Genomic DNA, 20,363 nt, shown 5'->3' with positions numbered 1-20,363 from the left:
TCCCTTGTGTGGTCTCACTACCCTCAGAGAAACAGAAACAAGGTGAACAATGAGAGGAGCACGAAGACAATTCTTCCGTGGATCTGATGTCATTCCCTATGAGTATCATAGTGAGACAAGAGCAACTTAGTATTGATGGTGACTGAGATTCACGCCAATAGCAGGTGTTTGGTCAACCTCTTGTGTATAAGAGGATGACCCAAATGGGGGAATTACTAAATTAATTAAACAAGGAGGCCATTAAACTGATGTGGCTCTAATGCTGGGGCAGCCTGTGTAAGCTGTATAACCCCAAATCTAAGGCCCTATGCGCCTAATGGGTATGAAGTCAAAGCACTGAGGGCAGCCATTCACTAATAGCCAGTCAATAATTTCCTGGACTTTGTCTCCGCCTGTTCTCTATACAAGTCTCTCTCCCCACGCTCCTAACCACTTCTAGCTTGGCGCTGCTTGATTCAAATCAATTTTTGTCTCAAATACTGTAAGATGATGACATTCATCCTGTACACTGGAGTAAATGAATGAGGCTAGTGTCGTCGGGGATGGTCACCTAGAAGCCTAGGCCCTACCTGGCTGTCCTGAGGGCTGAGGGAGCCATGTATCAGCCTCTGTAATGCATGCCCGGTACATCAGGGCCAGCTCTACACCCCAGGAAACCTAGAAGAGTGTATTATTCTGATGTTACGATGAGCATATCTTTCTTTTTTAAAAAAATGCTTCTGTGTGTGTGTGTGTGTGTGTAACCTAGTCCTTACACTGATTTTGTAGGACCTTATAATTGTGAAACCCCTCCTTAGTGGAAATACAAATGTTTTTCTTTTTTTTTTTATTCTTATGTTAATCCCCATACATTACATCATTAGTTTTAGATGAAGTGTTCCATGATTCATTGTTTGTGCATAACACCCAGTGCTCCATGCAGAACGTGCCCTCCTAAATACACATCACCAGGCTAACCCATCCCCCCACCCCCTCCCCTCTAGAACCCTGTTTGTTTTTCAGAGTCCATCGTCTCTCCTGGTTCGTTTACCCCTCCGATTTCCCCCGCTTCATTCTTCCCCCCCCGCTACCTTCTTCTTCTTCTTTTTTGTTTTCTTAACATATATTGCATTATTTGTTTCAGAGGTGCAGATCTGAGATTCAACAGTCTTGCACAATTCATAGCGCTTACCAGAGCACCTACCCTCCCCAGTGTCTATCACCCAGTCACCCCATCCCTCCCACCCCACCCCCCACTCCAGCAACCCTCAGTTTGTTTCCTGCAATTAAGAATTCCTCATATTAGTGAGATCATATGATACATGTCTTTCTCTGTTTGACTTATTTCACTCAACATAATACCCTCCAGTTCCATCCACGTCGTTGCAAATGGCAAGATCTCATTCCTTTTGATGGCTGCATAATATTCCATACAAATGTTTTTCTTGACCCCTTTCTGGTCCTACCTGTTCTCCATAAAATATGCTCAACCTGATTCCAAAAGTTTGATTTATTTGATTTTTCTTACCAGGAGTCATTCACTCAACAGTTATTACCTGAGTTCTTTTATGTACCAGGTACTTAGCTAAACACTGGGGATAGAGAAATGGTAAAGGCGGTTTCTGAGTCTAAAGCATTTAGACTTTAGACTCACTAAACTGGAGGGAAACCCGGGAATGGTCAGAGAAAGCAAGAAGCACTTAATGGTGGTTGGTCCAAAGTTCCGTGGCCTTTGACTTGGGGCAAGTGGGAAGACTTCGCAGTAGCAGTGACATTTGGGGTGTAGCTTGAAGTTAGGAGTGAAGGCTTGACATTTCAGTCAGGAAACAGATCACTGGATAAGAGACAGAAACCTGTGGTTCTAGGAAGTAGGGGAGCTTGTTAGTGTGTCTGGAACGCCAGTTTCACGCAGCACCTAGAAGAGTGACAGAGGATGAGGGTGGAAATGAAGGTACAGTTAGGTTTGGGGGAATTTTGCCTGCTGCACAGAAAGGCTAGGACTTTTTATGCAGGAGACTGACATCTGCAGACAGTTTTTTTTTTTTTTTTTAAGATTTTATTTATTTATTTATTTATTTATTTATTTATTTATTTATTTATTTATTTGAAATAGAGCAAGAGAGCACAAGCAGGGCAGATGGGCAGAGGTGTAGGGAGAGGTGGAGCCTGACGCAGGGCTCCATCCCAGGACTCTGGGATCATGACCTGAGCCGAAGGCAGACGCTTCACCAACTGAGCCACCCAGGTGCCCCTGCGGATAGTTTTTTAAAACATGGCTCTGACATCAATGTGGAGAATGGTTGGGTGGGGAGGTCATTAGGAGATTGTTGCAGTCTTGAAAACAGAAGTGAGGAGGGCTTGACCTAGGGTCAGGGTGGTGGGGGTGGATGAAAGAATGCAGTGGTGATAGAATCCATAGCAACAGCTGCAAGAACACAAGGCTAGTCAGTCTGGGCAACTGAGTAAGTGATGAAATCATTAACCAAACAAGGAGAAAGACTCAACCCCCACCCTTTTAGCTCTTCAAATCCAACCCCTCCTTTTAGACATAACTTAGGGGCCCATTCCTATACAAGCCTTCTTGCATCCTTGTTTCCTTAGGGACTACTCTCTTCCCAGAATAGATATTCTGGGAGTCAGCAGGGGACAGTTTGCTGCAAGCAGGAGGCTGTTATTTCACATGTGTTAGGTCTGTTTCCTGAAGTAGACTGCCGGACTGTCATTCACAAGCCCCACGTCTCATACTTCCCTGATACTCATCCCATCTGCTAGTGCACCGTGTCAAGCATTTACTGGGTATCGTCTACAACAGGCAGCAGGGCCTAGTGCGGTGCTTGCAAATGAAATCTTAAATACAAAGTAGATAGGAAATGTAGACTGAACATAATAATAATTAAAAAAAAAAAAATGTAGAATTCCCCTGGGAAGCCAAAAAAAAAAAGGAAATGTAGCCTGTCTGATTCATACAGGGACGAAGGCCCAGAATCCAGGATCCATGGTTCCCTCCTGTCTAGGGCTCCATGAAACACAGTTTAAAAACTTTTGGCTTAGTGGACTGGCCATGGGTTTGGGGGTCAGAACTGAGTTCTAATCCCTGCTCTGTCTCTTAGCCTAGCTGCAACAGAATCGACAAATGGGGAACTGCTCTGAACCTCACTTTCCCCCCGGTAAAACAAGGATAATTATACTTCCAATGTAGGCTTATTGTGAGGACCAAGTAAGGCAATGCATGCAAAAATCTGTGGCACCTATTAAGTGCTCACTAGGTCATAGTTGTTGGTAAGAATATTAATAAGACATTTGCCAGCTGATGGAGTAATTGAGCCTCATTGAATTGGTACTTGTTCAGTCTAAATAAATCTACCCTTGTTCAAGGTAGGAAAAGCCAGGATTGGGGTGAAGTTATAGGGGAGTTTGGGATTCCAAGGGGACCCAATCTTGTCTCACGCTGCACTCCATCCACTCCATAAACCCACAATCGCCTACCTTTGCATGAGGGTCTATCAATATTTAATGTGTGGGTGTCAGTTGCTGTAAACTGAGCATACCCCAGCACCAACTTGAATTAATTATATGCAAGAGGAGAGAAAATAAAATGCCTTTTCCCCAGAGCCCCAAATTTTACTGGCTACACTGAAGCCTGGAAACCACAGGGTGAAATTTCTACTGATGGAGGACCCTGAGAAGAAGCTGAACCAGAAGAGTGACGGCAAACCACGGAAAGTACGATTTAAAATCTCTTCCTCCTACAGTGGCAGAGTGTTGAAGCAGGTCTTTGAGGATGGGCAGGAATTAGAGTCGCCAAAGGAGGAATACCCTCACAGTTTTCTCCAAGAGTCCCTTGAACCAATGGATGGTGTTTATGGGTCTGGGGAAGCCCCCAAGCCCCGACCATACTCCCCTAAGCTGACTGCTCAAAGGATCAGCGTGTTTAGAGAGGGCAATGCCTACACTTTGGCGGGCAGCCAGGCTTTCTTCAATGATTACAAGGCGAATGACCATAAGGTTGGTATTGTGCATGGTGTATAAACTTTAGGGACTAAAATGTATACAGGAAAGCACCTGACTGGTTCAAATTTGTATCTTGCTCATGCACCAAATGAGAAGCCGCTATCGGAATAATATTTCTGGGACAAAAATAACATGCTTGCTGACTGCTTACTGGAAAGTGCAACAAGCCTGTATAGTATTCAGTCCCATCCAGGATAGTAAATTGTAATTGGGTCATTGGCTGGGTTATCTTGTAAATAAATTAAATAGAGATGCAGTGGTTTTCAGCTTGCGAGACTGCCGTTTTAGACAATTATGCGACAACTGGTTGTTTTGTTGCCTGAAAGAGCTGAGCGTTTGAAGGTGCTCATTTCACTCCAGCCAGTTTTTCAGCTTGTGGTTTATCCATGTCTTGTTTTATTTCCTATCTCCCTCCTGCTGCCTGCTTTTAAAAAGTGTTTGTTTCTTTATTTATTTTGCCTTTCCATTGCTCATTAGCATGAACCCTGAGTGGTTGGAGTCCTGGGAAGAAATGGCGAAAAGCATGTCAACCAGAGGAAATGTTACTTGAGGAAGAGGTCTGAGCTAACAGTTCAATTGAAATGTGTATTTTATCTGTTAATTTCAATTATCTTTCCCAGTACCATGGATAATCAAAAGCCCCTGCATGATTTTCTTTTAAGCTGGAAGAACTTGGAAAATATTCACTGATTTCTAAAAATGAAAGGGAGATGTGTATATGTCTGCCACTGGGACTTTTTTCCTTAAGATTAAATGCAATTATATAATGTGCTATTAATGTACTATTAATGAATAGTACACCAGGATATGCCCTCATCTTTAAAGTGTGAAATTCAGATAATTACTCTCTACTCATTTTTATTGTTAGTTGCCTAAGGGAACAGATAATTCATCTATGGCAGACAAATGCATTGGCCTTTCTGGCACTGGTAAAAGTGTAATTACAGGAGTCCACATTTATCAGAGATAATACCAGGTTTCTTTTTGATAATAAAGGGGGCTGGAGTGAACAACCCCTCGTGTTAGTGGAGGGGCTTATGCATTACAGAGTAGTTTCACGTAATTTCTCCTTGGGTCTTTACCACAGCCTTGAGGAGAAAGGCAAAATACGGTCATTCCCATTTTGCAGATGAGGAAAACCGAGTGCCAAGTTGTTAAGGTGTCCACCCAGTATTAGAGAGTCATTAGGTGCAAAGTCAGAATAAGAACCCAGGTGTTCTGATTCCTCATGCTTTTGGTCGTGTGGAATGTTCCTTTTTATTCTCTAAAATTATTCTTTTTATTCCAGTTCCATTCTCACCATTACTAATAATGATGATGTTAATAGTAATAGTTACCATTACCGAGTGCTTATTATATCCTAGGTTCTTGGCTATGTCTTGTACTTACATATCTCTTTTAAACTAAATCTTACTTGTAGGTTTAGACTTTAAAAAGTTGTAGTTTCTACAGACCTTTTACAAGGCCATGGTAGATAATTTTTTTTTTGATTTTTTTTTTAATCTTATGTTAATCCCCATACATTACATCATTAGTTCTAGATGAAGTGTTCCATGATTCATTGTTTGTGCATAACACCCAGTGCTCCATGCAGAACGTGCCCTCCTCAATACCCACCACCAGGCCAACCCATCCTCCCACCCCCCTCCCCTCTAGAACCCTCAGTTTGTTTTTCAGAGTCATGGTAGATAATTTGACCACTGGACCATCACAAGTCATGTGTCAAACTTGGCACTTATGTAAATGTGTATGATTTGGACTTACACAACCAGATAATTGAGTCTTCATAGCAGCACCACAACGCTGGTTTAAACACAGGACTCTGGAGACCATTTTCAGAGTTTGATTCCTGCTTGATTGGGTTTCCTGCTTGATCCAGTTATCCTTGTTTTCTTTGTTGCCTGATCCAAATGCTGCCTCCCAATCTTAGCCAGCCTCTGGTTGAGAGAGGGGTCAGGATGGATTCCTGCAGCTCCGCCCACTGAAACAGGTTGTCAGTGTGGTATTTATGAAACACAAGGAAACGAGAACTGGAAAGCCATGGTTTTTCAATAGCGAATCCAACTATAAAATAAACCCTAGTAAATACTGATTATGAAGCAACACTGGGTAGCAGTTAAGCACAACAATTACAGTAAAGGCTCTGAATTTGAGCAGGTATTTGTACACCAGTGTTCATAGCAGCTTTTTCACAGTTGCTCACAAGTGGAAACAACCCAAATGTCCCTCAGTAGATGAATGGACGAATAAAATGTATATACACACAGTCGAATATTACTCAGCCTTAAAAAGGAAGGCTCTTCTGACACATGCTACAATATGGATGAAACTTGAAGACATTATGCTAAGTGAAATAAACCAGTCATAAAGAGAGAATTATATGATTCCATCTATGTGAAGCGCCTAGAATAGTCAGATTTATAGAGACAGAAAATGCAGCCGTGGTTGCCAGGGGCTGGGGGAGGGGAGAAGTGGGAGCTTACTGGGGATACAGTTTCATTTTGAGAAGATGAAGTTCAGGGGATGACTGGTAGTAATGGCTACACAGCAGTGTGAACGTACTAATACCACTGACCTGTAAACTTAGAAATGGTTAAAGAGGTAAATTTTATGTACTGTATATTTTACCACCACAAAAATAATCATTAAAAAAAAAAAAAGCAAGGGTGGGCGCCTGGGTGGCTTAGTCAGTTAAACGTCTCCTTTGGCTCAGGTCACCATCTCAGGTTCCTGGGATTGAGTTCCTCATCAGGCTCCCTGCTCAGCGGGGAGTGTGCTTCCCTTGCTCCTTCTGCCCCCCCCCCCCCGTGCTCTCTCTTTCTCTCTGTCTCTCCCAAATAAATAAATAAAATCTTAAAAGAAAAAAAAAGGCAGGGGCTATGATGTCTGTTAAACCTGGGCTTGCTGTCCACTCTACCTACTTAACTGTGGGAGCTTGAGCAGACCACTTAATCTTGCCTTGCTTCAATGTCGTCCTCTAGGAGATGAGAGTAATAAAAGTATCTACTTATGAAGATTGTTGTGGTGATTAAAAAAAGAGTATACGTACGAAATACTTAACATTGTGCCTGGAACATTGGATGTGCTTAGCAAATATTCCCTACCATTGTGATAACGACCAGGTTCTCATCAAAGAAATATTGAGTCTTTTAAAAAAAATTGTATATGATAGAGAAAGTGGTTATAAACAAATAAATATTTTAAAGAATTGAAACCATTTGAAGTTTATAAGGTTCATTTAAAAAAATGGAAGGGAAGGAAGGGACGTGGCATTTACTGAACATGTACTAGAAGGCTAGTATTTTGTACGTAGGTCATTTCATCTTCACAGTAATTCTTTGAGAATTTTACAAATTGGACAAACAGCGCATGGGGTTTGGGAACTTGCAAATCTTGCACAGAAAAATTGACCTCAGGCCTGCCTGCCTCCAAAGCCCTTTGCATTTCTAGGATTCAGGAAGGTGTCCCTGCATTTTAAGTGGAAAGGTTTCATGGTGCCTGAATAGCGGTCTCCAGGCACGTGGCCACTTATGAAGCTCAGTCACCCAAGATGTCATTCTGGGCACTATGGAAGGAAACACAAAAATTCCTGGCTTCGTCCTGGCCCTCTGTAATGTAAGAGTGGGTGTTCCTCAATGGCAATTCGGTGTCACCAGATAACGTGAACTTTAGTTACACCTGAAGGGTTTCCCTTAGACACAAGGAAGAACTTGGCCGACAGGGTGAATGAAACATAAACACACCTTACAGGTGATTTGGGACCCTCCTTCTTTCAAGTACATTAAAAATAAATGTAGTATCTTGGGTGTCTCAGATATAGACCAGCTTAGAGGCAGGAGGTTGGACTAGATGACCACAGATTTTTTTTTCTTTTCTTTAAGATTTTATTTATTTATTTGACAGAGAGAGACGCAGCGAGAGAGGGAACACAAGCAGGGGGAGTGGGAGAGGGAGAAGCAGGCTCCCCGCTGAGCAGGCAGCCCGATGCGGGGCTCGATCCCAGGACCCTGGGATCATGACCTGAGCCGAAGGCAGACGCTTAACGACTGAGCCACCCAGGTGCCCCCACCCCTTTTTTTAGTAGATTAAGAGTTTTACCTTGAAAAAACCAGTTTTACATGTGAAAAAAAGCTCCCTGGTAACTAAACCTCTTTGGCTATTAGTGGAAGTAGAAATGGAACCTTCTAAAAGTGCCACCATCTTTATCTTCTGATGTTCGGAAACTGATAGTCCAGAGTGTGAAACAGGAACCCAGTGTGCATCAAACAATAGGAGATGGAAGCTGCCACACGATCCCTTGAGGGGAAGGAGAGAAAACAGGGCCAAGTGGGAAGCCCGTGGCTTCATAAATAATGATAGAAAACTCTGTGTTTCAAGGAAGTCCGGGATCCCAGTACTGAAGTCCTGTTTAAGCCAGGTTGTGACTGAATGTGTTATGGCTATAAATAGGAGACTGCTTGATTGTGGCATCCCAATAAATTTGGTTTCTACACTTCTATAAATGCAGGGCGGAATATTTGGTGCTGAGGTACTTAGCTGTGTAGCATGACTGTGCATGCAGTACTAATGAACAGCTTTTAATACCAGCCACAGTAACAATGCCCACCCCTGCGTAGATCTTTAGCTTTGAAAACCCTGTTTAATATATTCTTCATTGCACCTCCCCCCCTAGAAATCGATATAATTAGCCTCAGGGAGGAGCATCGAAATCTTCCCCCACAGGAACATTGCCCAGCCAGCACCAGCACAGAAGCCAGCCGAGCGTTGGGGCAGGGCCCTGAGACCTGGGCTCCTAAGCATTAACTGCTACATTGCTGGGTTTGGGGGCGGTAGAGGCTCCCTGAAGAGAGCGGGGAGTGACAGGGGGGCACTCAGGAGTCGCAGGACAGCACCTGCTTACCAGCCAGTATCCAAGTATTCCTGTTTTTTTGTTTTGTTTTCTTGAGAGACAGAGAGTGAGAGAGTGTGTGTGCGCAAGTGTGTGAATGGGGGAGGGGGGGTGGTGCAGAGGGAAAGGGAAAGAGGATCTTGAGCAGACTCCAGGTTGGGCGCAGAGTCCGACTCGGGCCTCGATCTTAAGACCCTGAGATCATGACCTAAGCAGAAATCAAGAGTCGGACGCTCAACCGACTGAGCCTCCCAGGTGCCCCACATATTCCTGTTTCAATAATGATTTTGTCTGTGGTGATGCCCACCAGTTAGATGTCACCCCATTTGCAAATGAGCAAACTGAGGTTCTAAGAGGCCAAATGACTCTCCTATATCTTACAGTTGGTGAACAGCAGAATTAAGATTGGTGTTGTTTGTTGCCAAGCTATCCTATCTCTGGGTTCTTAGTTAAGTAATCCCTAAACATTTACTCCCCCAGGCTTCTCTGCTGCATTGTTGTATTGTGTAAATTATTCCTCAGCAAATTATCAAGTAATACATGATAAATCCACATAAAGGAACATAAGCTGTTGGTAATGATGCTACCGAAGTATGTTTATTGACATAAAAAGATTTATATATTGTACAAATAATAAAAAACATTACATATATAAGATATTACATATATGTAAGATCACTACATATATATATATATATATATGATCATTATATACATAATGATCTTACAGGTTTTTTGGAGGGAAAATACTTGTGAATAGTGCAGTGTAGGTGTTAAGAATATGGGCTTTAGAGTTAGACGGACTGGGGTTCGAATCTCAGCCACAGATTCTGACCAACGGTAACCTTAGGAGGCTCTTGACCCCACTGTGACTCAGTCTCCTCATCTGTAAATATGTAGAAATCATAGCATCCGCCTCAAGGGATGTTTGAGGGGAAAATGAGGTAATGTTTGTAAAATGCTTAGCATGATGTCTGACACAAAATAAATGCTATCCACTATAATAAAATAATGATAATAATTCAGTAAATTTTATATACTATTATTTATGCATAAAAATTTTGGAGAGCTATTTATTTTTTTAAGCATTCTTCTGTGTTTATAAAACACTCACTGTGCCCAGCTCTGCATCAGCTACTGTGGTATGCAGTGGGAGTAGAAACTTTGGCCCTGGCCATGCAGAGTCTTACACCCCAGTTATAGGATTAGTTCAGCTTTGGTTGGTTTGGTTTTCAGGGTTTTTAGAGAGAGTGAACAAACCAGGGAGTGAATTTTAGCTTTGGGATCTGTTGGAATCCTACGGGCTAAACAGTTACAAGTTCTTTCTCCCCTATTTCCTAGGATGTTGAACAGGTTCTGCAGCCCTGTATGTGGTGATTGCTGGTAGGTCGCCATGCTCATTCTTCATTTCTCTAGTCCCCACCTATTATAGATTTTGGAAAGATCATCATCTACACGAATAACCTGAAAATCATTCGAACCCCAATGGACAAGAGAGACTTCATGAGGAAAATTCTCCAGAAGGAAGAGGAGGCTGAGGAAGAGTCTCTGATGAGCAAAGAGGAAATCTTTGGAGACCGTGACCAGGACGATGGGCATTTGCCAGACGCGGAAAGCACATTTCCTCATAACCAGTACCCACAGGTGTGTCACAATGGCTCACTGTCCTCCTTGGGGCTGGCCCTACAGCAGTGGGCTCCAGATGGTTTCAATTGTGCACTACTTAAGTGAAAACTTGAATATAAATACTTAAGATGTTTAACTGTTAAAAATGTTAAGGAATTTTAAGTTTATTAGATTTTAATGGTATGTGATTAGCAATAATAATTATGTCTATATTTCAAATATGCATAATTTTAATTGTTTTTGGTGACTTCTTCTGAGATCTGATTAGGTATTTATTGTTTTCACTCTGCATTGTGGCATAGAACAGCTTATTCCAGAGATGGGAAAAATCAGCTCTGTTGTTTTTCTTATGGGTTTGCTTGTGCTTCTGTTATTGGGGTTATCTTCAATCCAGTCTCCTTAAAGAATCTTATCAAGCCACGTGTCTGGGTTTTGTAGAGATTAGTTAGTTAAAACTAAGCACTATTCTCTGTACATCCGCTGGACCAGGGACAAGTGAACCTCCGTATGTGCAGTATGATCAGAGTGAATGAATGAGCTGGGACACCACTGTCACTGTACGTGCAGTGAGGTCACTTTCCATCATGCTTACTCCAGGATCCCTTGGGTACTGTATTTGTCTGCTGACTGCCTGACCTAGCGAAGGGGCCAGGAGCTAATTTATTAAAAATTAGCATAACAGTTTCATTTGAAAATATGGTTGAAGCTTCATTTCTTGCCTTTTTAAGATAAAAAGTAAATAGAAATACTTAGAATGATTTTCTGCCCATACCTCTTGGAGGTGCGGACTCCTCACCTTGGACACCGTTGCTCAGACATGCTCAGATAAAGGGGTAGAGTGATGATATTCATTAGTTCACAGTGTGGGATTGGCAGTGGGAAAAGCAATTTTGATGGATTTAAGCTAAGAGGGTAAAAGCTTGGATAGCAGCAGAAATGAATTTTCTCTCTCTTTAGTTTCCATCTCTTGGGAGTTGCAACTTTACTGTGGGACTCTCTCTCACCTCCTCTGGGTTGGTGTGACAAAATGGGCCAGGGACTTCCTCATACGTTAGTGATGTCCCTACCCTCGTAGGATTTAGAGGACAGGAACAAGAAGGTGATGACCAGACTCTAGCAAAAGACTCTTATTAAAGTTCTGCTCACAAGGACTCCTATCTCTTTCCAACCTGATCTCACACTTGATATTTTTGAAATGCAGATATGATCACATCACCCCTTCATCACTCTTTTCCCTGACCACAAACTTCAGTGACCTCTCACTGCTTGGAATAAAACAGTAGATAGCCTGGCCACTGTTCGCCTGTTTAACCTCCTATTACACATCTCTCTTCATTCTCTGTCCCAGACACACTGCCCCATCTAGCTACCACTCATATGCTCTTTGCTCTATCCTGCCAGAGGCAACTTCCCTGTGCCTGGAATGTTCTCCAGATTCCCCACTGCCTTGCCCTTAGCACCTGAAGTCTCAGTGGAGACATCACTTCTTCAGAGGGGCCTCCTCTCACTTCTAGGAGGATGAAGTACCCAAGGGTGGACCCCTCAGAGCACCTCACACCCCTCCTCAGCTGCAATCTTATATTTCCCTGTGTAAATATTTGGTTAATGTTTACCGTCACCCGCTAGAATTTCTCTCCATGAGGGCAGGGGCCATATTTATGTTGGGTGTAGCATAGTAGTTCCCATGTCAAAAAAATGAAAAATAAAAATAAAAAATAGAGCCTGGCACAGAGTAGGTGTGCAGTAGATACCAGTTAAATGTTCGTGGTAAGAGTACTGGAATTTGGGACCAGAGAGCCTGCTGATAAGTACTATCTTGCCTCTTGCCTTTTATATAGCACTGTTCAGAACCTAGCAGAGCTGCAGGCGGACTACTAAACATTGTGATCCAAAGCATTTCCTTTCCACTTTAAAATTCATTAATTCTATTCTTTTTCATACCATTTGGTAATTTGTAGGAGCATATATTTTCAGAAGAGAGCCAGACATGATAAAATGCAGGTCACGCTGCAGGCCTGAATAAAAAGGCAGCGACAGGCCTGACATGACAATTATCTTTAAATTCAATTTGGAGAGATCCATGTGTTTTTGCTCTACTACCATAAACTAGGACAGAGGCGTGCAGCAGAAAGTTGCTGTGAAAGGTTATACTTCACTTGCCTGTCTTTTAAACTCTGTTTTAAATTGCTATTTGTTTGCCAAATCCCTCGTGCAGTAAATGCCCAGACAGGTTTTATTCTAAAAAAGAGGGTCAGGGAACATCAAGGAGCCCCTTCTGACCAGGAGACTCTTTGTTGTGTCAGATGGAACAGGGAAGCAGTGGGAACCTTGATGAAAGAGCGGGCCGAGGCTAAAAGCCAGACCATGCTGACCCTCTGTATTAACTATAAAAGAAAAGGAGAGGAATAATTGAATTGAGCCACAGTGAAATAGGGAAGGGGAAAAATCTGGCCGTATGTTCAGTGGATCTGAGAATGTAAGTCATCTGCGCTTCTTTATGCTTTATAAAGATCTTGCCTTTGAAATAATAGTAATAATAATAATAAGAGCTGCCATTTATTGAGGGCCCATGATCACCGGGCACCATGCCCAGTGCTTTCCATGCATTAGTCTCTTTTATTCTCACAAGGACTCTCTAAGGGCAGTATTGTTAGCAGTCTTCTTCTGTATCTGGGGAAACCAAGGCACAGAGAAGTTAAGTAACTTGCCAGAGGTCATCAGAGCCAGTGGTCAAACCCCGGTCCACCTGACTACCAACCTTATAATCTTAACCCGCTTGCTGAGCAGCCTCCAGATTGGTGCTTGTTGGCTACTTCAGGGCTACCCAAGCCTTTGAGTCTGCAATGAAAGCTGAGGCCCCTTTCCTTGCTTGTGCAACTAGTAAGAGGTGGTTTGGGTAGGTCTGTTGGTTCTAGAACCTCAGCTGTGCAGTACAACTATGTTCTAAGTCCTCTTACCGAATATTTTCTGAGAAGAATTTAAAAATGCTGAGAATGAAAGACAGAAGCTTACATCTCGCATGCCGTGTACAGAGTAGAGGCTCAGTAACACTTGATTTAATGATCATTAAATGATTCAGTGAGTGTGCTGAGGGCTCAAGTGGTCGGAAGGAGGGTGGTAACTCAGAGTAAGAGTGGAAACTCCAGTCAAGCTCTAATACTGCATTGTATAACCACGTGACATTAGAGAAAATTTGATTGATGATTTGTTTTTGTTCCCTGCAGCAGGCTCGCCAGGTCATTTCATTAATCTTTTTTTTTTAAAATTTTATTATGTTATGTTAATCACCATACATTACATCATTAGTTTTTGATGTAGTGTTCCATGATTCATTGTTTGCGTAGAACACCCAGTGCTCCATTCGATATGTGCCCTCTTTAATACCCATCACCAGGCCAACCCATCCCCCCCACCCCCCTCCCCTCTAGAACCCTCAGTTTGTTTCTCAGAGTCCGTAGTCTCTCATGGTTCATCTCCCCCTCCGATTCCCCCTCTTCATTTTTCCTTTCCTGCTATCTTCTTTTTTTTTTTTTTTAACAGATAATATATTATTTGTTTCAGAGGTACAGGTCTGTGATTCAACAGTCTCACACAATTCACAGCACTCACCATAGCACATACCCTCCCCAATGTCTATCACCCAGCCACCCCATCCCTCCCACCCCCACCACTCCAGCAACCCTCAGTTTGTTTCCTGAGATTAAGAATTCCTCATATCAGTGAGATCATATGATACATGTCTTTCTCTGATTGACTTCTTTCTTTTTTTTTTTTTTTAAAGATTTTATTTATTTATTTGACAGAGAGAGACACAGCAAGAGAGGGAACACAAGCAGGGGGAGTGGGAGAGAGAGAAGTAGGCTTCCTGTGGAGCAGGGAGCCCAATGCGGGGCTCGATCCCAGAACCCTGGGATCATGACCTGAGCCGAAGGCAGACGCTTAACGACTGAGCCACCCAGGCGCCCCTGATTGACTTATTTCGCTCAGCATAATACCCTCCAGTTCCATCCACGTTGTTGCAAATGGCAAGATCTCATTCCTTTTGATGGCTGCATAATATTCCATTGTGTGTGTGCCTGTGTGTGTGTGTATACACGTATACCCCATCTTCTTTATCCATTCATCTGTCGATGGACATCGTGGCTCTTTCCATAGTTTGGCTATCGTGGACATTGCTGCTATAAACATCGGGGTGCATGTACCCCTTCGAATCCCTACATTTGTATCTTTGGGGTAAATACCCAGTAGTGCAATTGCTGGGTCCTAGGGTAGCTCTATTTTCAACTTTTTGAGGAACCTCCATACTGTTTTCCAGAGTGGCTGCACCAGCTTGCATTCCCACCAACAGTGTAGGAGGGTTCCCCTTTCTCCGCATCCCCGCCAACATCTGTCATTTCCTGACTTGTTAATTTTAGCCATTATGACTGGTGTGAGGTGGTATCTCATTGAGGTTTTGATTTGGATTTCCCTGATGCTGAGCAATGTTGAGCACTTTTTCCTGTGTCTGTTGGCTGTTTGGATGTCTTCTTTGGAAAAATGTCTATTCATTTCTTCTGCCCATTTCTTGATTGGATCATTTGTTCTTTGGGTGTTGAGTTTGGTAAGTTCTTTATAGATTTTGGATACTAGCCCTTTAGTTGATATGTCATTTGCAAATATCTTCTCCCATTCTGTTGGTTGTCTTTTGGTTTTGTCGACTGTTTCTTTTGCTGTGCAAAAGCTTTTTATCCTGATGAAGTCCCAAGAGTTCATTTTTGCCCTTGCTTCCCTTGCCTTTGGCGATGTTTCTAGGAAGAAGTTGCTGCAGCTGAGGTCGAAGAGGTTGCTGCCTGTGTTCTCCTTTAGGATTTTTTTTTTTTTTTAAAGATTTTATTTATTTGACAGAGAGAGATACAGCGAGAGAGGGAACACAAGCAGGGGGAGTGGGAGAGGGAGAAGCAGGATTCCCGCTGAGCAGGGAGCCCGATGCGGGGCTCGATCCCAGGACCCTGGGACCATGACCTGAGCCGAAGGCAGACGCTTAACGACTGAGCCACCCAGGCACCCCTCTCCTTTAGGATTTTGATCGACTCCTGTCTCACATTGAGGTCTTTCAACCATTTGGAGTCTATTTTTGTGTGTGGTGTAAGGACATGGTCCAGTTTCATTCTTCTGCATGTAGCTGTCCAGTTTTCCCAGCACCATTTGTTGAAGAGACTGTCTTTTTTCCATTGGACATTCTTTCCTGCTTTGTCAAAGATTAGTTGACCATAGAGTTGAGGGTCCATTTCTGGGCTCTCTGTTCTGTTCCATTGATCTATGTGTCTGTTTTTGTGCCAGTACCATACTGTCTTGATGATGACAGCTTTGTAATAGAGCTTGAAGTCCGGAATTGTGATGCCACCAGCTTTGCTTTTCCTTTTCAACATTCCTCTGGCTATTCGGGGTCTTTTCTGGTTCCATACAAATTTTAGGATTATTTGTTCCATTTCTTTGAAAAAAGTGGAAGGTATTTTATAGGGATTGCATTAAATGTGTAGATTGCTCTAGGTAGCATTGACATCTTCACAATATTGGTTCTTCCAATCCATGAGCATGGAACGTTTTTCCATTTTTTTGTGTATTCCTCAATTTGTTTCATGAGTATTTTATAGTTTTCTGAGTACAGATTCTTTGCCTCTTTGGTTAGATTTATTACTAAGTATGGGGCACCTGGGTGGCTCAGTCGTTAAGCATCTGCCTTCGGCTCAGGTCATGGTACCAGTGTCCTAGGATCGAGTCCCACATCTGGCTCCCTGCTCAGTGGGAAGCCTGCTTCCCCCTCTCCCACTCCCCCTGCTTGTGTTTCCTCTCTCGCTATATCTCTCTCTGTCAAATAAATAAATAAAATCTTTAAAAAATTTTTTAAAAAAAGGATTTATTCCTAGGTATTTTATGGTTTTGGGTGCAAATGTAAATGGGATCGACTCCTTAATTTCTCTTTCTTCTGTCTTGTCGTTGGTGTATAGGGATGCCACTGATTTCTGTGCATTGATTTTATATCCTGCCACTTGACTGAATGCCTGTATGAGTTCTAGCAGTTTTGGGGTGGAGTCTTTTGGGTTTTCCACGTAAAGTATCCTATCATCTGCAAAGAGTGAGAGTTTGACTTCTTCTTTGCCGATTCGGGTGCCTTTTATTTCTTTCTTTTAATATCTGAACCTGGCGTTCTATGCAAATTAAGTTTTGGGTGACATGTATGGCATTATGGTAGGAATTTACTGTACTTCCTTTGGCAACATTAAAATCTCACTGGGATCCAGTACAAAATAAGAACATGTGGATTTGGCAGAAAAAATGGACCGTGACAATTTGCTTAAAGAATATTTTGGCAAATACGTTTCTTTTGAATGCTTTAAGGGAAGAAAACAAGTTTCCCCATTGTTAATATATTAAAATATGGCAGCAATCAATAAAATATTAACAAAAGGATACATAGACATCATTTAGGTTTTTGTCAGTTGGGTAATCAGTTCTGTTCCTTAAATCTAGAATAAATAAAATTTAATGCCTTCTTAGGCACTTTGTAGCACAATGGAACTACTTTCAGAACTTATGCCTCCCTTTTCAAGATTATTTTTATTCTTAAGTTATAAAAGAAAGCTGTGTTAGCTGGGTGGAGCCACCCAGTAGACTCCAGTCCTCTTTTAGTTTCTAGAATTTAAGAATTGCTAGGGTTCTCCAGATATTGTCGTTTTGTTTATTCATCCAGCAGACATGTGAATGACAAATATTGTGTCAGTCACCGCACTTTAAGTCTTGGAAGTGATGGTGACAGGGACTAGCGCAGAGAGATTCCTATGTGGTCAGCAGAAGCTTTCAGTAGATTATGAGACCTGCTGTGCTTGGGGCAGTACAGGCGGGTCAGGCCTCCTGGTTCAGAGGTGTAGGCACTGCTAAGCTGACATCTGAAACCCAATAGGAATTGACTGGGTTGGGGAGAACAGCCCACAAGGGCTCTGCCCTGAATCCATGCCAGAATTCGTGGGTATCTGGACTGGGATTGTGGTTGCGGGCGGAGAGAACTGGATGGATTTGAGAGCTGTTTAGCAGGTAAAATAGACAGGACTTGGTGCTGGATCCACCTGTTATTGATATGGTACCACCCTTATTTCTTGGAATGTTTGTGGTCTATGCACAGTCTTTGCAGAATGCGAAGTTTGCCGGTTTCCTTGAGATGTTTTAGGGAAGGAGCATGGCAGTAGACAGGGGGCATTTTCTGCAGGATGCGAGTCGAGGACTAGTAAGTCCAGACTTACTAGCAAGGCTTGGAAGTGAACTAACTTTTATGGAGAACCTGTAATATGGCACATAATCATCTATTGTGGTCTTTTCACATACTCTCTCATTTAATATTCCAGCTACTCTGAATGGTGAGCATTACCAGTCCCATTTCACAGGTGAAGAAAATCAAAGATTTAGAGGTCAAGGGAAGTGTCCAAGGTGCATGATTGCTCTTCCAGGCCTTATCACAGTTCTCAAAGAAAAGAAAGGTAAAGTACCAGAATTCAGAGCTAAGCTTTGGAGGATTGTAACATCGAGTCATCCATCCCCTCAGTTTGTCAGTCACACAAATACAGTCTTTCTTGAATGCCTGATGTTGGACAGCTACAAGGAGGGGCTGTGTGCATAGTCACGAGAAGCAGGAACTCGGCTGCTCGTTCGCCTGGGATCAAAACCTGCCTCCTCTCTTCCAGGCTGTGTGACCATCGGCAAATAACTGAACTTCTCGGTCTCTCATTTTCCTGTCTGCAGCAGGGATGATAAAACGTGCACTGTCTCGCCGGGCTGTCATGTGGGTTAGATAGGTGAGTGTAGAGAAAGCTTAGAACCGCACCTGGCACCTACTAAGCATGCTACAGGGGTTCGCTGTTAGTATGTGGCCGTGAGGAAGAGTAAGCTCTTGTCCTGGTGGAGCATACAGAAGTTACAGGTCAGATGGTGACAAGGGCGATGAGGAATGGAAAGGGACAGAATTCAAGGCAGGAGCTGCTGCCTTAGAGATTCCATCAGGGAAACCCTCTGATGAAACTCCAGTAAGTATTCTGTGCCTCTGGCCAGTTCCCCCATTGGCACTGTGGGAAGCATTTTGTACTCTCACTCTGCCTCCGCCTTTTCAGGCAGCCCCGTGCTGCTTCAGCCTGTTTTGGAACCGTGGTCTGGAACTGCCGTCACTAAACTCTGACCTGTCTCTTGCAGGAAGGGGAGCTTCCCGAGGACAACTGCTTTCACTGCCGAGGGTCGGGCAGTGCCACCTGCTCTCTGTGCCACGGCAGCAAGTTCTCCATGCTGGCCAACAGATTTAAGGAGTCCTATCGGGCCCTGCGCTGCCCTGCCTGCAATGAGAATGGCCTGCAGCCTTGCCAGATTTGCAATCAATAGCTTGTGGCTTTGTACGTCCGCTGTGATCGCATCCTTCCTGAAGCTATTTCTAATAACCTGCCCCCTCCTTCTCTTCCCTCTCCCAGCAAGGAAGCCACAGTGGCTGTGACCACTTCCTCCACTGGCAAAACTCAGTCACTTGATGACATTTTGTAAGGCTAGGAGCATCTCTGTCTGGTTCTAAGTGGCAGAGGCATTTTTGAATTAGAGTCTGCTTTGAAACGGGTTCTAAAATTATCCTTCCAGGAACGTGTGCATGCATCTTACTTGACTTAGCTCAGTTTTTTCCCTGCACTACTGAGCAAATACATGTACATTTCAGGCAGCAGGTTTAAGTCATTTTCTGGTTGGGAGTTATTTTGCAAAATTATGCAGTGAGAAAGGAATAAAAAAAAGCAGGTTTCTGATGAACTGAATTCCTGTATGCATTTCAAATCATTATTGGTCAGATTGAATTTTTAATTAAGCAGAAGAGGAAAGGGATGCCTGATGAGGAATGTACTCACAGGCCACCGAAAACAAAACAACATGTATGTGCTTCATGCTGAAGATAGGCAAGCTGAGAAGGCCTTTCTTTCCAAGTCCCCAAGTCTCTCCTGTGTGATACGCTTGGGTAGTATTCATGCAGGCAGTGAGCAATGCTACTTCTTAAGACCAGATGAGATAAGACATTTCTGCGTGCCTCTAAACTACTGGGGTTATAAGCCAAGTCAAAGCAATTTATGATAAATTTGGTGCTTAAGTATGTGTGTGTGATATGACTTCTTCCAGCCCCTGAATTATTAGCAAATAAATAAATGTATTTTAAATCTAAGATACAGCCACAATCTCTTCAAAAAAAGATTGGATATTTTATAATTATCTATTGGAAACCTCGAAAAGAAAAACTAACGAAGGCAGAAGGTAATTCTTTTGTCTTAAAGTTGGTTATAAAGTTAGAAAAATTCTTTTGTTAACTTTTGTAGCTCTAACACCCACTCCCTTTACCCCTAGAGAATAACACTATAAAGTCTGTTATCTATTGAGACACATGGCTTTTCTATGATAATTTTGATTTTCATAACTGAATTTTTTTCAAGATTTGTTTGTTATTCTCTAATATTCAGCTGTTAAAGTAATGCAACAGTGGAATGCTTTTCAGGAAATACAAACACTTCTAATAAAAAGATTAAAATATTTTTGGAATCCATGATAAATTTTGCCTGTTCTCTCTTAGCCAGAATGATAGAACTTTTGCTCACCAACTTTCTTTGCTTCTACACTTAGCTGTTTCCTGACTTGGTGTATGTTTTCTCACAGCTTCTGACTCTTCTGTTTTTCCAGAGTACCAGAGGAAGGAATGAAACAGGAGACCTCTAAGTGTATTCTCTTTTTTGACAGGAACATTCGACAATACATATTTTGAGCCCCGCGTGCTTGATGTGCACTGTCACCCAGATGGGCACCATCCCTTGGGTAG

General features: G+C 42.7%; 1 protein-coding gene across 1 annotated transcript; it reads left to right on the top strand.

Moving 5' to 3' along the window:
• The first annotated feature begins 3,565 nt into the window (after positions 1–3,565).
• Positions 3,566–20,027, top strand: GRXCR2 (glutaredoxin and cysteine rich domain containing 2). The gene is made up of 3 exons (XM_035014387.1): positions 3,566–3,984; positions 10,295–10,522; positions 18,722–20,027. Exons 1-3 carry the CDS (start codon positions 3,649–3,651, stop codon positions 18,902–18,904), a joined length of 747 nt encoding a protein of 248 aa, XP_034870278.1. The 5' UTR covers positions 3,566–3,648; the 3' UTR covers positions 18,905–20,027.
• The last annotated feature ends 336 nt before the right edge of the window (positions 20,028–20,363 follow it).

Source organism: Mirounga leonina, unplaced genomic scaffold, assembly GCF_011800145.1.
Source record: "Mirounga leonina isolate KUSES-001 unplaced genomic scaffold, KU_Mleo_1.0 Mir_168, whole genome shotgun sequence".
Taxonomy (NCBI): Eukaryota; Metazoa; Chordata; class Mammalia; order Carnivora; family Phocidae; genus Mirounga; species Mirounga leonina.
The sequence above is the reverse complement of the archived record's forward strand: the minus strand, read 5'-3'. Positions and strand labels throughout refer to the sequence as shown.

Coding starts and splice junctions, on each gene's coding strand:
- GRXCR2 (XM_035014387.1), top strand. CDS start 3,649: ATGGAGGACCCTGAGAAGAAGCTGAACCAGAAGAGTGACGGCAAACCA. Junction 3,985..10,294: donor ACAAGGCGAATGACCATAAG/GTTGGTATTGTG, acceptor TCATTTCTCTAG/TCCCCACCTATTATAGATTT. Junction 10,523..18,721: donor CTCATAACCAGTACCCACAG/GTGTGTCACAAT, acceptor TGTCTCTTGCAG/GAAGGGGAGCTTCCCGAGGA.